This window comes from Periplaneta americana, chromosome 16, assembly GCF_040183065.1.
Source record: "Periplaneta americana isolate PAMFEO1 chromosome 16, P.americana_PAMFEO1_priV1, whole genome shotgun sequence".
NCBI classification, from domain to species: Eukaryota; Metazoa; Arthropoda; class Insecta; order Blattodea; family Blattidae; genus Periplaneta; species Periplaneta americana.
Genome location: NC_091132.1, coordinates 113,273,429 through 113,288,636, shown reverse-complemented (window position 1 = coordinate 113,288,636; position 15,208 = coordinate 113,273,429). Strand labels below are relative to the sequence as shown.

Here is a 15,208-nt window from a genome sequence, read left to right as displayed (position 1 = left end):
GTAATAACACACTTGTATTTCTGCGTTACGTGCATCTAATTACACACTTTGCTATCTTTCTAGTCGTTTTAAATCCTCAAGAGAAAATAAACTTGCAATAAATTTACAGATGAAGAGATAAAAGGGTAGGAAAAATAAGAAAACTCACACTTATCTGCGCTGCAGTGCGAAAAAGAAACCTTTAACCATATTAAGATAAATTAACAGCAGTTTAATTTGTTTTCGACGAAAGACACACAGTAAATTAAAGTTAGGAAAAAAAAAGATTGATTTCTTATCGAGAGGCACAGTTTCCCTGGAAAAGGATGAGACGATAGAATATTCTTAAGTCTCAGATGTAAGACACTGCGCATGATCGGAGGCCAGAGCACCGATACACAAGATAACGAATATTGAGTTACATAAATTCAGGCTATTTGGTTTGTTACTAGCATCGTTCCGAAATTCACTTCAAAAACTGTAAAAAATATGATAATATTACGTAAATAAAAGATAAATAAATACATAAATCGTGTAGTTAAATCGACAATGGACCTTCATGACTAGATCGACACTCCGCACAGAAAGGAAAGCTTTCATGTCGTTTCAATAGCTCAGACGCTAAGACTTCTGCGTGTTGTGTAGAAGAGTACGAGTTCGATTCTTAGTCTACACAACGATTTTTTTTGTCTAAATAACGTTGAAATAGCTAAGTAACGTTGAAATAGAGATTTACAAAGTCCTGAGATTAAGTGTTAATGATCGCAAACAATACAAAATTACAAGCTATAATATTATAAACGTTAATCTAGTGAATGCACTTATACACACATATACTATGTAAATGCATACCTCGTATATATTAAAAACAAACAATTAAAATGAAATTTAAAAATATATGTAATAATAGACAAACTTTTACAAAGGTTTAGGCTAAGTCATTTGTTGAGTAATTATTACAATATTTTATTAATAGCTTTCTCATATGTGTAAGAAATGCACTCCCACAAAACAATTTTTGTTAAAAGTATGGCTTTGGATTATTTCATTCTCACCCCTTCAGTTAATTTTAACTATTTTATCTACGTGTTTGCAATAGTGTTTCATTTAATGTGCATTCAATTTTATTCATGTTATGATTGAATGAAAAAGCACTGTTGCAGTTATTGACTAATTACATATATTAATACTAATTATTAAATGCATCTGTTAAGTAACCTATTGCAGTATCTTTTGCAAAATCTTGAATGTTTAAGTTGTTAATAATATTTCTGTACTATATACTATAATACGTTAAAAGAATTTGCAATAGATTTGGGATCCTCTACTTTATAATCATTGGTTTTAATGAAAAAATATTTTATTTCTTAGGATATCTACAAGTTTAAATTTAATAATATTCCGAATAGGTTTAATTGTATTATCTGAATTTTGTACTTTTCTACTCAAATATATTGTATTTCCCTGTTTCATAATTTTTGATAAATTACACTGTACTTTTTGCAGTATTTAAGAACATGAGGATCATTACATTGCAACACATTACATATAGATTCTTCTTTTTAATACATGAGATAAGTCCCTGCGTTATCTACATGTTTTTACTTTTGAATTTTTTCACAACAATGAGTGGAGAACATCCACTAAATTGATTATGAAATTAAGTGAAAAATTCAATACATTTACTCTTAATATCAGTAGTACCAGTATCATATATGTTTTTCCAAGATTCATTTTGTAGACCTAAATGTGGATAATCACTAGATACAGCATTTACGATCCTTTCTTAGTTTTTAAATTAATATTTTGAAATTGTTCAGTAACATTGGAAACACTTAGGATTTGTTTATCATGTTCAGACAAATCATTGATTATACTCGTAGGTTCTGTCGAATAGGAATTCAGTCTAATTCTGTGTACAAAACATTTATCAATGGATGTGCTACTTCAGCTTGTATGCTGTGGGAAAATGACTCTGCGACTAAGGTTTCCAGTTTCAAGGAGTGAATTTAATTTACTTCTACGGAAAGGTCCGAGAGATAGTCTATGTTTATGTCACTAAAGATCACAAATTCCATATGAGATTTCTAAAGTCTTTTCTTTACAAATTCAATGTTGGCTATAAACATTAATAAATAATCTAAGAAATATGAATGATTGTAGTTGGAAGTCTGATTTACATTATAAAAAGCAAGAAGTTACATTCCTCCGCAAGATTCGAACTTTCGATGATGGTTTTGTCGTCCAACGCACAACCACGGACCTATTCAATGCTTATGTTAATAACCTACAATTTAGCTGTAGCAATGTGATGTCATATCTTGGGGTTTGTTTACCTAATGTAATTAGATTTAATTTGATTAGTTTCGCAACAATTGGACTTCCTGTTATATCTTGTTATTTAGATATTTAATTTAGGGTTGATGCAAGATGCCTGTTATTTCAATAATTCTATATCACGTTAAATAGTCATTGTCTACACTAAAGTATTATCGTCATCCCTCATTTCTCATCGTAATGGCGAACCGACGTGACATGAGACAGCGAGTTATAGCTCTAGTTGAGGCTGGATATGGGGCTAGATCTGCTGGCCGTTTGGTCGGTGTTCCTGGAAGTACAGCCGCGAGGTGGGTTCATAGTTACCAAAATTTAGGGGAGGTCGAAAATCGCCCTATTCCTGGTCGTTCGCGGATTTCTTCATTGGAAGAGGATGCTCTCTTAATCGAGACAGTTCGACAAGACCCCTTTCTGACTGCTAACGAAATAAGAGCAGCATCTAACTTTCCCGGCTCTTCACAGACTGTGACCAGCTGGTTGAGGAACCGCGGTATTAGGAGCCGGAGGGCTGCGCAAATGGAAATTTTGGGGGAAGCACAAGCTGTCGACCATCTTGCCTTCGCTACCAATCGAGTGGATTTCGATTGGAGAAATGTAATTTTCTCCGACGAAACAACCATCTCGAATGATTAAGAAGGTCCTGTCCGTGTCTATCGTGAGGATGGTCTCCGACATGACCAGCGCTATGTGCACCGACGTGAAAGATCGGGGCGCTGTAGCATATCGTGATAGGGGTGGATGTCTTACGATGGACCTGGCGTTATAGAACGCATCGATGGCCGGTTTAATGCGGGAACCTACGAGCACATTCTGGAAAATATATTCCTTCCCTCCGCCCGAGAACGTTTTCCCGAAAGAACACTGCTATTCCAGCAGGATAACCATCCTGTGCACTATGCTGCAAGCATTCAAAGATGGTTTCAAAGGAGACCCGAGATCGAAATCATTAATTGGCCTCCGAAGTCACCTGATTTGAATGTCATCGAATATTTATGGGCGGAATTGCCAAAGAGAAGGATAGCCACCTATGCCCACCGACGTTCTCGAAATCGAGACGAATTGTGGGATCAAGTTGTTGACACCTGGGAAGATCTCGCCGGGGATCAGAACTTATTCCACAATCTCGTGACATTCATGCCGGATCGACTTAGAGCTGTAATAGAAGCTGATTGCATGTGGACAAGATATTAAGTTAACAGGTCTCTTTTTGTTTCTTATGATTTTTGTTTGAGGAAGAATACTTTTAACTTCCAAGTAAGATTTATTTTTTTGACGAGGTTCAGCCCACTTGTAAGACCCAGAAATTGGGCATAAATTTTTCCATATTTTTGACAAATTAGACAGTCGAGGAACTCTGAACAAATTAATTACACCTCAATAAAAAAAAAGTTTTACCCGGGATCGAACACGAGACGTTTGGGTTATACAGTGGAACCGACACGCTACTATATGAGCTAACGAGACAAGACAGTGACAGCAGCAGTCCAGAATGTAGATCCCTTAGCAGGCATTTGTCATTCGGTACAGAGAAGCAATTCCGAAACGAGGTTCCTATAAAATTTTAAACGGAAGTTAATACCACTTGTCCACAAAATAAAAATGTTCCCTTTTTTATTATTACATCTAGACATGTAATATGAATATCCTAAATTTACCGTAAACCTTGTTTCAATTTATTGTATAGAGCTAAGTAATTTAACATTGCCAAAACAAAATAACAGTGAACTTAAATTTTAACTGAATAATATGATGATTATTAAAATAATTCACACTAATTCCTATAATGAAGTTCAGATTAAACCGTGTCTATCTGTGTTTAATTCTGTCTTAAATATTAAACAAAAATGTAGGAATATAACAGCTGTGTTCAAACCATTATGAATTTCAAAGTTATATAACAGTTAATTGCGAAGAAACTTGAGTTTGTTTGAAGCTCTGCTGTATTGATCATAAGTTTTTATTTTCAAACACAAACACTACTAATTACACTATGGTACTAAAAAAATTTGAACTTTTTTTCCATAACATTAACAAAATAGACTGATCTTAACTAATTTGCATGCGCTGAACACGAATATGGCAATGAAAAGTTCGTAACACGTCACGTTTTTGTGTTATAGATACTTACTTGATACATTGAAAAATCAGGATTTTTTACCTATTAAAAATAATTTTGTTCTCATTTTTTGTGTGAAAATTTCCAAAGGCAGCTTAGACATGATAAAACTGATACAGCAATAACTGATCAACTATTAAGACTTATAAAAACCACTCTTCGTACAATAAAATAGAGAAAGATAAAAAATACCTTCATTTTTTCTCTTATGAGAACTGAAATCTTCCCTTTTTAAAAACTGGCAATAATTGCCCATCATCGCTGGATCCCATATTCCTTGATACCGTTGCTCCATTTTAGCAATGTCTTGGTGAAATCGCTCTCCCTGCTCATCACTTACAGTCCCCAAGTTCTCAGGAAAGAAGTCCAAATGTGAATGTAAGAAGTGGATCTTCAGTTTCATACTGCATGCCATTTTTTTTGTAACGTATCTATTAATTGGCGATAATTTTCTACCTTGTGATTCCCTAAAAACCCTTTGATGCAATAGATTTCCATGCTGGTAATTTTTTCTCAAAAATGCTGTCTTTAAAAATTTTCTGATTTGTGGACAGACAAATATGCCTTCTTTTAATTTAGCATCACTGATTTTAGGGATCAGAGTCTTTAAGTTTTGAAAGGCTTCTCCACTCTTATCTACAGCTTTTACAAAATTTTTCATTAGCCCTAGTTTTATATGCAGTGGAGGAAGAAGTACTTTTTCACGTTGCACTAGCGGAGGATATTTAATATTATGCTCACCGGGAATATAACCTTGTCTGATAGGCCAGTTCTTCACCACATAATGTTGTGCTGTTGCTCGACTGTCCCACAAACAAAAAACAACATAACTTAGTAAACCCTCCTTGTAATTCAAGCAACTAAGCTATTACTTTCAAATTCCCACAAATTGCCCAGTGATGTTCATTATAATTTACTGCATTCAATATTAGTGATATGTTTTCATAAGTTTCTTTCATATCTACTGAATGAGCCACTGAAATGGAAGGCTTTGTATTGCCACTGTAAAAAAATACTGCATTTAGGCTTAGTTTTGATGAATCGATGAACCGTCTCCATTCTTCTGGATTATATTCAATATCTAATTCGTCCATCAGTCCGTTTATATTTTTGCAGGCATAAACAGAATTTTCCATTAAAAATAACTAGTCAGCTTATCATTTCATTTTCTGAACACTGAAATCTTGGTATCTTTTGCTAATAGGCTAAATCCCTAACTAGGTCATTAAGTCTTGCCTGTCGTATCAAATGTGCTGTTCTATGATGTTCGGGAATGTAGGTGGGATCAGCGGAAGTTGATGGGTAGTCTAAGGATTCTGATAGTTCGTGTCCCTTGGAATGACATAATTTTCCCCACTGGGCGGAGGGATAGATAGGAAGTTCAGGAGAATGTGACATGAGTGTTATGGCTGGTGGAAAATTAGGATACACAATTTTATCTTTAGTTTTCCTTGAAAATCCCTGTGGTTTGATAATGCAGAAGTAACAATATTCCAGAAGACTGGTGGGCTGGAACAGCAAAATACATTTTGTTATTTTTCCCCCTCAACCACTCTGTTAACTTCACATAACATGTTACACAACACATGTGTGGTGCCCAATTTTTGTCTTGTTCACCCACTTTATAGCCGAAATATAAGTAATATGACTTTTTTACATTCTCTGTTATTTATCGACGTTGTGATTTCAAAGTTAATTCCCCAGAAACATAGCATAAACTATTTGGAACATTTTTACAGGAACGACGATTGCTATCCATTTAACACTATTACAGAATAACTAGAAAACTCACAACACTTCCACAATCAGAACTAATCGCTGAATTGTTCATTTCTTGTCTAATGATACAACAGCGACCGTATTTCACGGGACCTACCCTCCGTGCAGCTGCATAATAAGGGTAATAAAACAATAAACCATCACTAGGGGTAACACTCATTCAACCCACAAAAGTGAAAGTATGTTTCAAATGGTACCTTAAAAGGACGGAAATGCTATATAATTCTGTAAAAGATCGACGTTAAAGAAAATAACCTCTTTCAAAGTGGCTAGATTTTAACACATTTTTATACGATTCGCTAACTAAAAAACATAAGTTTCTGAAAAAATGTGACGTGTAAGCACTTTTTCAATGCCATATTCGTAATCAGGACATACAAATTACATAAAAATAGTTATTCTTGTCCATGTTATGAAAACCTTGTTGAGTAGTGATTGGACATCATTGACACATCCCAATAGCCCTATTATGTTTCCATTATTTAAAGTCTTGAATAAATCATTCATTCTGTATCTCATTGATTGTACCAAGATTTGCAAGGAACTTAATCAATGTGTCTTTTCAGGAAATACACTTTTACACAAATTTTTTAGTTGTATAACATTTCTTCCACAATTTCCTAAGTATAGTTTTCTGTCACTTATCCAAATGCCAATTAAGTCGACTTTTCCAACTCGGATATTGACTCAAGGAAGATTTTCGTCCTGCATGAACTCACGAATTTGATATCCATCAGAAATGCCTGTTGCTTTCTTAGCTTCAGTTTTCTGCAAGAACTTTGTAACAAGAAAGTGTAAACAATCACTATCTTTATTTAGAGCAGTTACCAATTGCTTCAGGAGGCCTAGTTCAGTATGGAGTGGTGAGAAGAAGACATTAGCAAGCGAAAAAGCAAAGGCTCCCACATTACATTATTTTCTATCCCGGTACCAAGTTTGACTCTTGTGGCTAATTTTTTTCTGATCCATTGCTATAATCTTGCTCTACTGTTCCACTCGCAAAGGAAAGAGAAGTATTTGGTAAATCTCATCAGCTTGTCAAGAATAATGAGCACTTTTAGTTCTCCATATACACTCCATTCATGTTCTTCAATTTCTGTAACAGAATTTCAGGATAATATGTGACTCTTCTAAATGAACTGAATATTCACATGACGACCTTCAAACCTTCTGTAGAAAGTCTTCAGTCATGAGATTTACACGAGATATTCATAGCATCTTCTATATATATAATTTGAACTGGTAATGGAAATTACGGAAGAACGGCTGAACGGATTTTAATAAATGACCCCTCATTTTGAAGCTTAGAACCCAAAGTTTTTCAGAAAAATAGTAGTTTTCAGTGAAATGTCAATTTTCCTACATTATTTTCCTATTTTCCAAAATCCATCTGTCGTCAGTTTCGAGAACTAATTGCATTTTAGCACATTTTAGAATAAAACAAAACACACACTACAATAAACAATAGGCTATTACACGAAGGCCATGACCTGCACGATTGCTGACATATTTAGAGCTCAAATTCAATTGGTTATTAAATCTTCATTTAATTAAAAAAAGTTAAGATATTCTACAAATTCAGTGTGCAAAATTCTCTAATTGTACCTACTGTTACAATGGCTACAGATTTCCTGAAAATTTGAAAGAATTTGAGTAATATGGTTTATAAAACAAATACAAATAAATCTTCAAGACTTACTAAAATAATTTACAGGTCTGATTCTGCGGTATGTAATTTTCTGTGTACAACTGTGTATTGAATATTAAAATCTACAAAACATGAGGTGGTTTAATGGCATTATTACCATTAATGTTATATTCATGATATGAAAGTGAAACGTTTTGGGGTTATGTAAGTAGATGTAGAGAATATGCTAAATTAAATCTTCATTTCTATAATTTACTGAGTAGCGACTATATATATATATATATATATATATATATATATATATATATGTATATATATATATATATATGTATATATATGTATATATAAAACTGCAAAACTTACGTAAGATAATATTGCTATTAAAAATCAAATATTTTTATAGCTATTAATCAAGTGGAGTTGTGTATTTTTCATATACTTAATGGCGGTGTGGTGTAGATATTTTTATATTTTTTTTTATTTTAGTTGGTTGTTTAACGACGCTGTATCAACTACTAGGTTATTTAGCGTCGATGAGATTGGTGATAGTGAGATGATAATTGGCGAGATGAGGCCCAGGATTCGCCATAGATTACTCTGCATTCACATTACGGATGGGGAAAACGTCGGAAAAAACCCAACCAGGTAATCAGCCCAAGCGGGGATCGAACCCGCGCCCGAACGCAACCTCAGACCGGCAGGCAAGCGCCCCAACCGACCGAGCCACGCCGGTGGCCTAGATATTTATATGAGTCATTCTCTTCAGTATTGGCTCGAAAGAGCGCAAAAATTATAGTTCCTAAGAAAAGACCAAAAAGTATTATAAAATAAGAGGCCTACAAAACTTTGTAGTCTCTCGATCATTTCAGCAAGATCTCTTAGCAGGATACATTTCAAGGTAGTTTACGAAACGTGCAGCAGCTATACCAAGATGCTATGTCTATTGTTCGAAAGCATAGCAAACCTGATTTTTTTTTTTAACTTTCACCTACAATCCACATTGCCCTGAAATAGCTATTGCTTTACTCCCACATGAAAAACCCACTGATCATTCTGACATTGTTACTTGCGTTTTCGCGTTGAAACTCAAAAAGTGAAGGTGGATAGATTCAAGAAAAAAATATTAGGCATAAAAAGCCATTGAGAGGGAGTATGTTTCATTATTATGGAAGCAAGTAACTTTCAAAATGTCTGGTATTCTTTATTGAAAATAAATCTGAAATTTTTTTTATTTTAACGTCTAATGAACATAGTTTGCAGCATTTGCTGCACAAGCCACTAGTTTAAATATAGTTATGTTGTTGTTACAGAATACAAGTTTATCAACATTCAAGAAGACGGGTAAGAAATCTTTATATGAGTAATGTAACAGACGTTACAGGTGCTAATAAGTGTTTTTCTTTTAATCTGGAAGCTAGAAGCTCCAACCTGCTCTTAGGAAGGTCCAAATCTCTTCCAAGATCACTTAACTTGTGTAAACTGTTGAGGCTGCTTTGCGGCTTCAGATTCACCAAAAGGTTGGAAGACCACGTCTGATGACTGTGGCACATCATCTTCCATCCTGGAGTTTGAATTACTTTTACCACCAAGGTTTTGAGGTCGAGAACGAAGGGACATTCGTCCACTCTGAGGACTTGGGCGAATTGCAGAGTCCAAGTTAGTAAAAATGTTTACAGTGTATTAATTTATTCTCTGTTATTTTTCCTGCAGTTTTGCACAATTAGAATTAGCAACCTGTGACATAGCCTTTAGGTTCACGCCACACAATAGGGATATCCTGAACTAGCACCAGCAGATAGCGTGCGTGTACTTTGAGGGATGCGCTTTGCGTGTGCATTTGTTTTTCAATATATAAACATTGAGGATTTACGTAGTGTATTAGTATATTAAATACTCTTAAAAACAACTCAAAATACCAAATTTTTGTTGTGTTCCTATTTATGAAAACCAAGGAAAGCTTTTTGCCTTCAATTAGATCCCGAAAAATTCTGAATATATGCTTTCAACCTTAAATAGTATAACTAATTAAATTACGCCTATTAAACAAAAAGAACTACTTCACGTAAGGAATTGCTGCCTACAGTTTCATTTTGGAAGAGGACAAAGAAAAAAGAATGAAACGTATGCGACCTCGACAGCAAGCTTTGTTAGCTTAGATTGTATGCAGCATTTGTAGGAGTGCCCGAAGTTTATAACTGCATTTTACAATGGAACGATACTTGGCCTACAGTAAACTCTCGAAGAACTGGGATATTTATTTTCTAGGACGATCCGTAGTGAAAAAAAATATATGTCTATAAATAATAGTCTATGTAACTTATTGAAACCATGGTTCAACTTCAAATTTTCAAAATCATCATACATAGTATTCAAAACTGCATGTCCTTAACCTACAAAACGCACGAATAATCATGATACTACTGCGATCATATTATATTATCCCATTAAAAATTGCATTTGTTTTTTCTGCAATTAGAGAAAAAAATGTACGAGGAATTGAAGCCTCATAGTCCCTTTCCTATATAAAAAAAGACATTGGTGGCTGCATATTCTGTTTATCGCCGCGTACGGTACTACTTACAATACTTATGTTTAAAGAGGCAATATTCAACTTCGACAAAGATCCTTCTTTTTTTAATCGTGCACCTCGTTCTGAAAGTTCTCGTTTAGATTCATGAACATTCAATTTACTCGTATCTATATTCTGCATATTGCAGATTTCCCCATCTATCTCTTAAGGGGAATAGCTCAGTATTATACAAGTTTACGCTATTGTTTATTGTAAATTAAATTAGATTATGAGGTTAGAAAATTCTGAATTATATTAAATTATACTAAGTTGCACAAAGTAATTATAAATATAATTTTGACACGCACAGAAAACCAACAAGCGCGACAACGTAATGGACTGTAGCATATGACATAATAGAGCCCTGTGCCGCATAGAACGCTTCTGCCATCTAACGGTAAAACTTCGCATAAGATATCCCTATTGGGATACCAATCGCCAGCGACTGTGAACGCACTGCCTTATATTTTCAGTTCATGAAGAACATACTTACTGGGGAACCCAATCTTTATCTTTAACTACCACCATCGCCATCATCATCGTCATAATTGTCATCAAATGAATGTTGAGAAACATAGTAGGCGCATTTACCTGCTAATACGGAGGTGTATTCATCATCGTCATAATTGTCACCAAATGAATGTTGAGAAACATAGTAGGCGCATTTACCTACTAATCCGGAGGTGTATTCGGGCCTGGGTTCGATTTCCGCTTGGACTGATTACTTGGTTTGGTTTTTCCGACATTTTCCCCAATTGTAAGGCAAATATCAAGTAATCACATTGCGAATTCTCGGTCTTTTCTCGTCAAATAATATCGCCTCTAATGACCTAGCTGCTGATACTGCGTAGTTAAATAACCCACTAAAAATGAATGGTGGCCGTTTCAAAATGTTGTTTCTATATACAGTATGTAAAGATTAATTTTTTGGTCCTACAGAATACGTCTGTTACGGTAACAATTGATATTACTTACTTACTACTTACTTACTGGCTTTTAAGGAACACGGAGGTTCATTGCCGCCCTCACATAAGCCCCCCATTGGTCACTATCCTGAGCAAAATTAATCCATTCTCTATCATCATATCCCACCTCCCTCAAATCCACTTTAATATTATCTTCCCATCTACGTCTCGGCCTCCCCAAAGGTCTTTTTCCCTCCGGCCTTCCAACTAACACTGTATATGCATTTCTGGATTCGCCCATACGTGCCACATGCTCTGCCCATCTCAAACGTCTGGATTTAATGTTCCTAATTATGTCAGGTGAAGAATACAATGCGTGCAGTTCTGCGTTGTGTAACTTTCTCCATTCTCCTGTAACTTCATCCCTCTTAGCCCCAAATATTTTCCTAAGCACCTTATTCTCAAACACCCTTAACCTATGTTCCTCTCTCAAAGTGAGAGAGTTTCACAGCCATAAAGAACAACCGGTAATATAACTGTTTTATAAATTCTAACTTTCAGATTTTTTGACAGCAGACTGGATGATGAAAGCTTTTCAACCGAATAATAACAGGCATTTCCCATATTTATTGTGTTTAATTTCCTCCCTAGTATCATTTATATTTGTTACAATAAATATTAGAGGAGAAAAATTCGCTCCGGCGCCGGGGATCGAACAGTGCATATTACTGTAGAATCCCGGCCACCAAGTCACTCAACTGAGTGCGCTCCTTGTATAATGGCAGATGACAATATAAAAATGTCAACATACATATCGAACTTGGAGTCAGGCCAAAAAGGGAAAAACACGGAGGAGATGGATTCGATCCGGTGCTGTGGATTGAACTTTGGCGTAGCTCAATGGTTAGAGCGCTTGGTACGTAGAATAAAGGACCCGGGTTCGATCCCCGGCGCCGGAGCGAATTTTTCTCCTCTAGTATTAACAGTATCGTAGGTTGTAAATAGGGTATTATCAACAGTAATCTCACTAGAGGTTTTGATTTATCTAGAGAAAATCAAAACTCGAGTGGGGTTTAATTGACTATTACACGATTAGAAGAAAGTATATAAAGATTAGAAGTAACAAAGTACTCCAGTACATTAAAATATTAATTGACTTACGATAATACAACTCTCTTCAAATGTATTATTGTACCATCTCAACATTACAACATTACGCTAGATGGCAGTAGTGAGTTATGATTAGCTGTTTTCCTGTTATCAGTTGTGCCAACTATGGAATCTTCATTGAACTCTGTGGACGGTTACAAGTCAAGAAGGCTTTGTTGATTCAATTTCATTTTTATTAAAACATTTGCATTCCACTTCAATTTTCCGGATCTCAGTAATCAACGTACTTTACAGATGATTTTCAATAAATCTTAGTATTAAACAATCTCTGATACGTGATTATTCATAATAGCATATAGCAGAAGCTATAACATAACCTAAATAATATAAACAAGTGTTAGAAAAGTTTTAATTAGGGATGATGAAATAAACAAGATAAGTTTTAATTAACGATGTTGAAAAAAATAAACATTAAGGGCCGTATTCATAGACATTCTTAGCGTGGGCTTCAGGTGGATGATCAGCGAACTAACGTTTTTCGTATTCATAATCCAGTGTTAGTGATATGACATGATATGAATCCTGTACAAGTAACCAGTCGATAGCCGGGGTTAATTTAGCACGCTCGTAGCGCGGCCTAGCGAAATGTCTATGAATAGCGCCCTAATAATAATTTTAAAAGGAACAATTATTGAAAGTACAATTTTCAAATTTTAATGTTTTAGTGGTTGGTGGTTCAGTTGATGTTATATTAGACGTGTGCGTAAAAGAATGAACTCGTTGATGTACATGGTGTATTCCTCAACTTATTCAGGATTTCCGAATGGTGCTCTTCATTTATTTGTAAAAACAGGGTTTCTGGGAAGATGCATAACTAAGACCAGTGATCTTTATTAATTCTTGTTCTTGAATGCCAATGCGAGTCATATTTGAAAGTGCTGTGCATCGACTGGAGTGGTTTGTAATTTTCTGTTTTTTGACGTCCAGATCAGTGCAGTTTGAAATGTTGGCAAACAAGGAAACAAATGCTAGGGTAGTGATAAAAATAAACAAATGCTAGGGATGCGATAAAATTAAACAAATGCTAGGGACGCGATAAAATTGTGCGATAAGCAGCCATGATTGGTTGAAAGACTTCCTTTCGTACCGTTTTATTGGTCAAAAGTAGTGTGACGTAGTAAAAGTGTAATAGTTAATGAAAATTATTCTATCTTCCTATCCAGACGTTGTATACCAAGTAGGCAATGTTAAACAAATGAGAAGTGATCAAGTTCGCCTAAACTTTGTTTGAACTGTTGCAGCAGGAGCGGAGAGCTTCTCTGGGCGGGAGGCCACGGCGGCAGGCTGGGGCTGGCTACACGAGACGTCGTCTCTGGGAGGTCGCACAGATGTGCTGCAGAAAGTCACGCTACTGGTCGTCGACAACGACACGTGCAGGACCTGGTACAAGTCGAAGGGCAAGAAGAACAAAATCCTGGACTCGCAGATGTGCGCGGGCTATGAAGAAGGAGGCCGCGACTCCTGCTGGGTAAGTAGTAACTCTTTTAAGGTAAAAACAAAAAATGCGTGGATAAATTCATGATGATGATGATGATGATGATGATGATGATGATGATGATGATCAGGCTTCGAGACTTTGGACCCGATACAATATTACAAAATTTAATTTCCTGTGCATGTACTATAGGTTGTTGACTCGCTGCAGGTAGTGAGGTAACAACGTTGCTATTTAGAGCAGAGTACGGTAGTATGGGGAAACACACATATGTACGTTCTCAAAGTAAATATACATTACACAATGACAATGTGAAAAGAAAGTGAAAAGCATTTATTCTCCTGTCTTTTATAAGCATTTGTGTTTAATTATACACAGTGTTAATGGTGGAAATAAACATGTAGCAGTTTTAATTTCTTCATTTATCCTATTGGTCGTCTTTAGGAAGTGCTGTTACAGTACCGAATTGCAATGTACTACAAGATATATTTTCAGTGTCTCAAACATAAATCTTTTTCGGTTATCTGCCAAACACAGTTTTTATTGTGAAAACTGTCCTCTACATGGCATGACGTGATAGGAGCAAAACGAAAAAACCTAACATCATTGCAGACTCTAAGAGATAGTCCTTCATTCTCGGGTGACTCTATGTCCACTAATTTGCAGTTTATGTTATATAAAGTTTCATATCTGTTATTTGTACATAAAATTGATTTCCACTTCTGTTTTACACGTTCAGTAACCGGTGTACTTGGTGTCTCATTAATTCTCTGTGTCATTTCCTCAACTAATTTGAGGGCTTCCGGCATCTCTTGCTCTGACTTTCCTAACCGTGTAATAGTTTCAGACACAGTTTGAAAATAGGTTTGTATGAAAACCAAATAATTATTCGTCAGAACCTTCAAATCCGGAGCGTTTTCCTTTGCGTATTTGTTGGCATTCATTCTACAGTACCCCCACCCACTGTACGCTTTACCACTATACTCAGTACGCCGTTATGCGGATTTCCCACTAAACTGCTCTATCGGGTCCGAAGTCTCGATGATGATGATGATGATGACGATGATGATAACATATCTTCAACAGTTGGACTCTATGGTTCATTTTGTTCCGTCTTGCAAGTACAGCAGGCATGCCAAAACCCTGCACATTGTGCAACTGTCTCTATGCGATGTGCACTCTCTATTCCCCTACCTGGAGGGACTGAATCGCCTTGGAGGGGAACGCGACAGGGCTATACAATACCTGCAGCAGCTTTTGTTTCAGTAAC

General features: G+C 35.7%; 1 protein-coding gene across 3 annotated transcripts in view; it reads left to right on the top strand.

Moving 5' to 3' along the window:
* Positions 1-15,208, top strand: part of LOC138691095 (trypsin-1) — a 149,946-nt gene that overhangs the window by 123,237 nt on the left and 11,501 nt on the right. For 2 of the 3 annotated variants that reach the window (XM_069812804.1, XM_069812801.1), the window contains exon 4: positions 13,745-13,971. In XM_069812804.1, coding sequence (XP_069668905.1) covers positions 13,745-13,971 — 227 coding nt within the window. The remainder of the gene's footprint in view (positions 1-13,744; positions 13,972-15,208) is intronic. The other variant, XM_069812803.1, reaches the window with a different exon arrangement.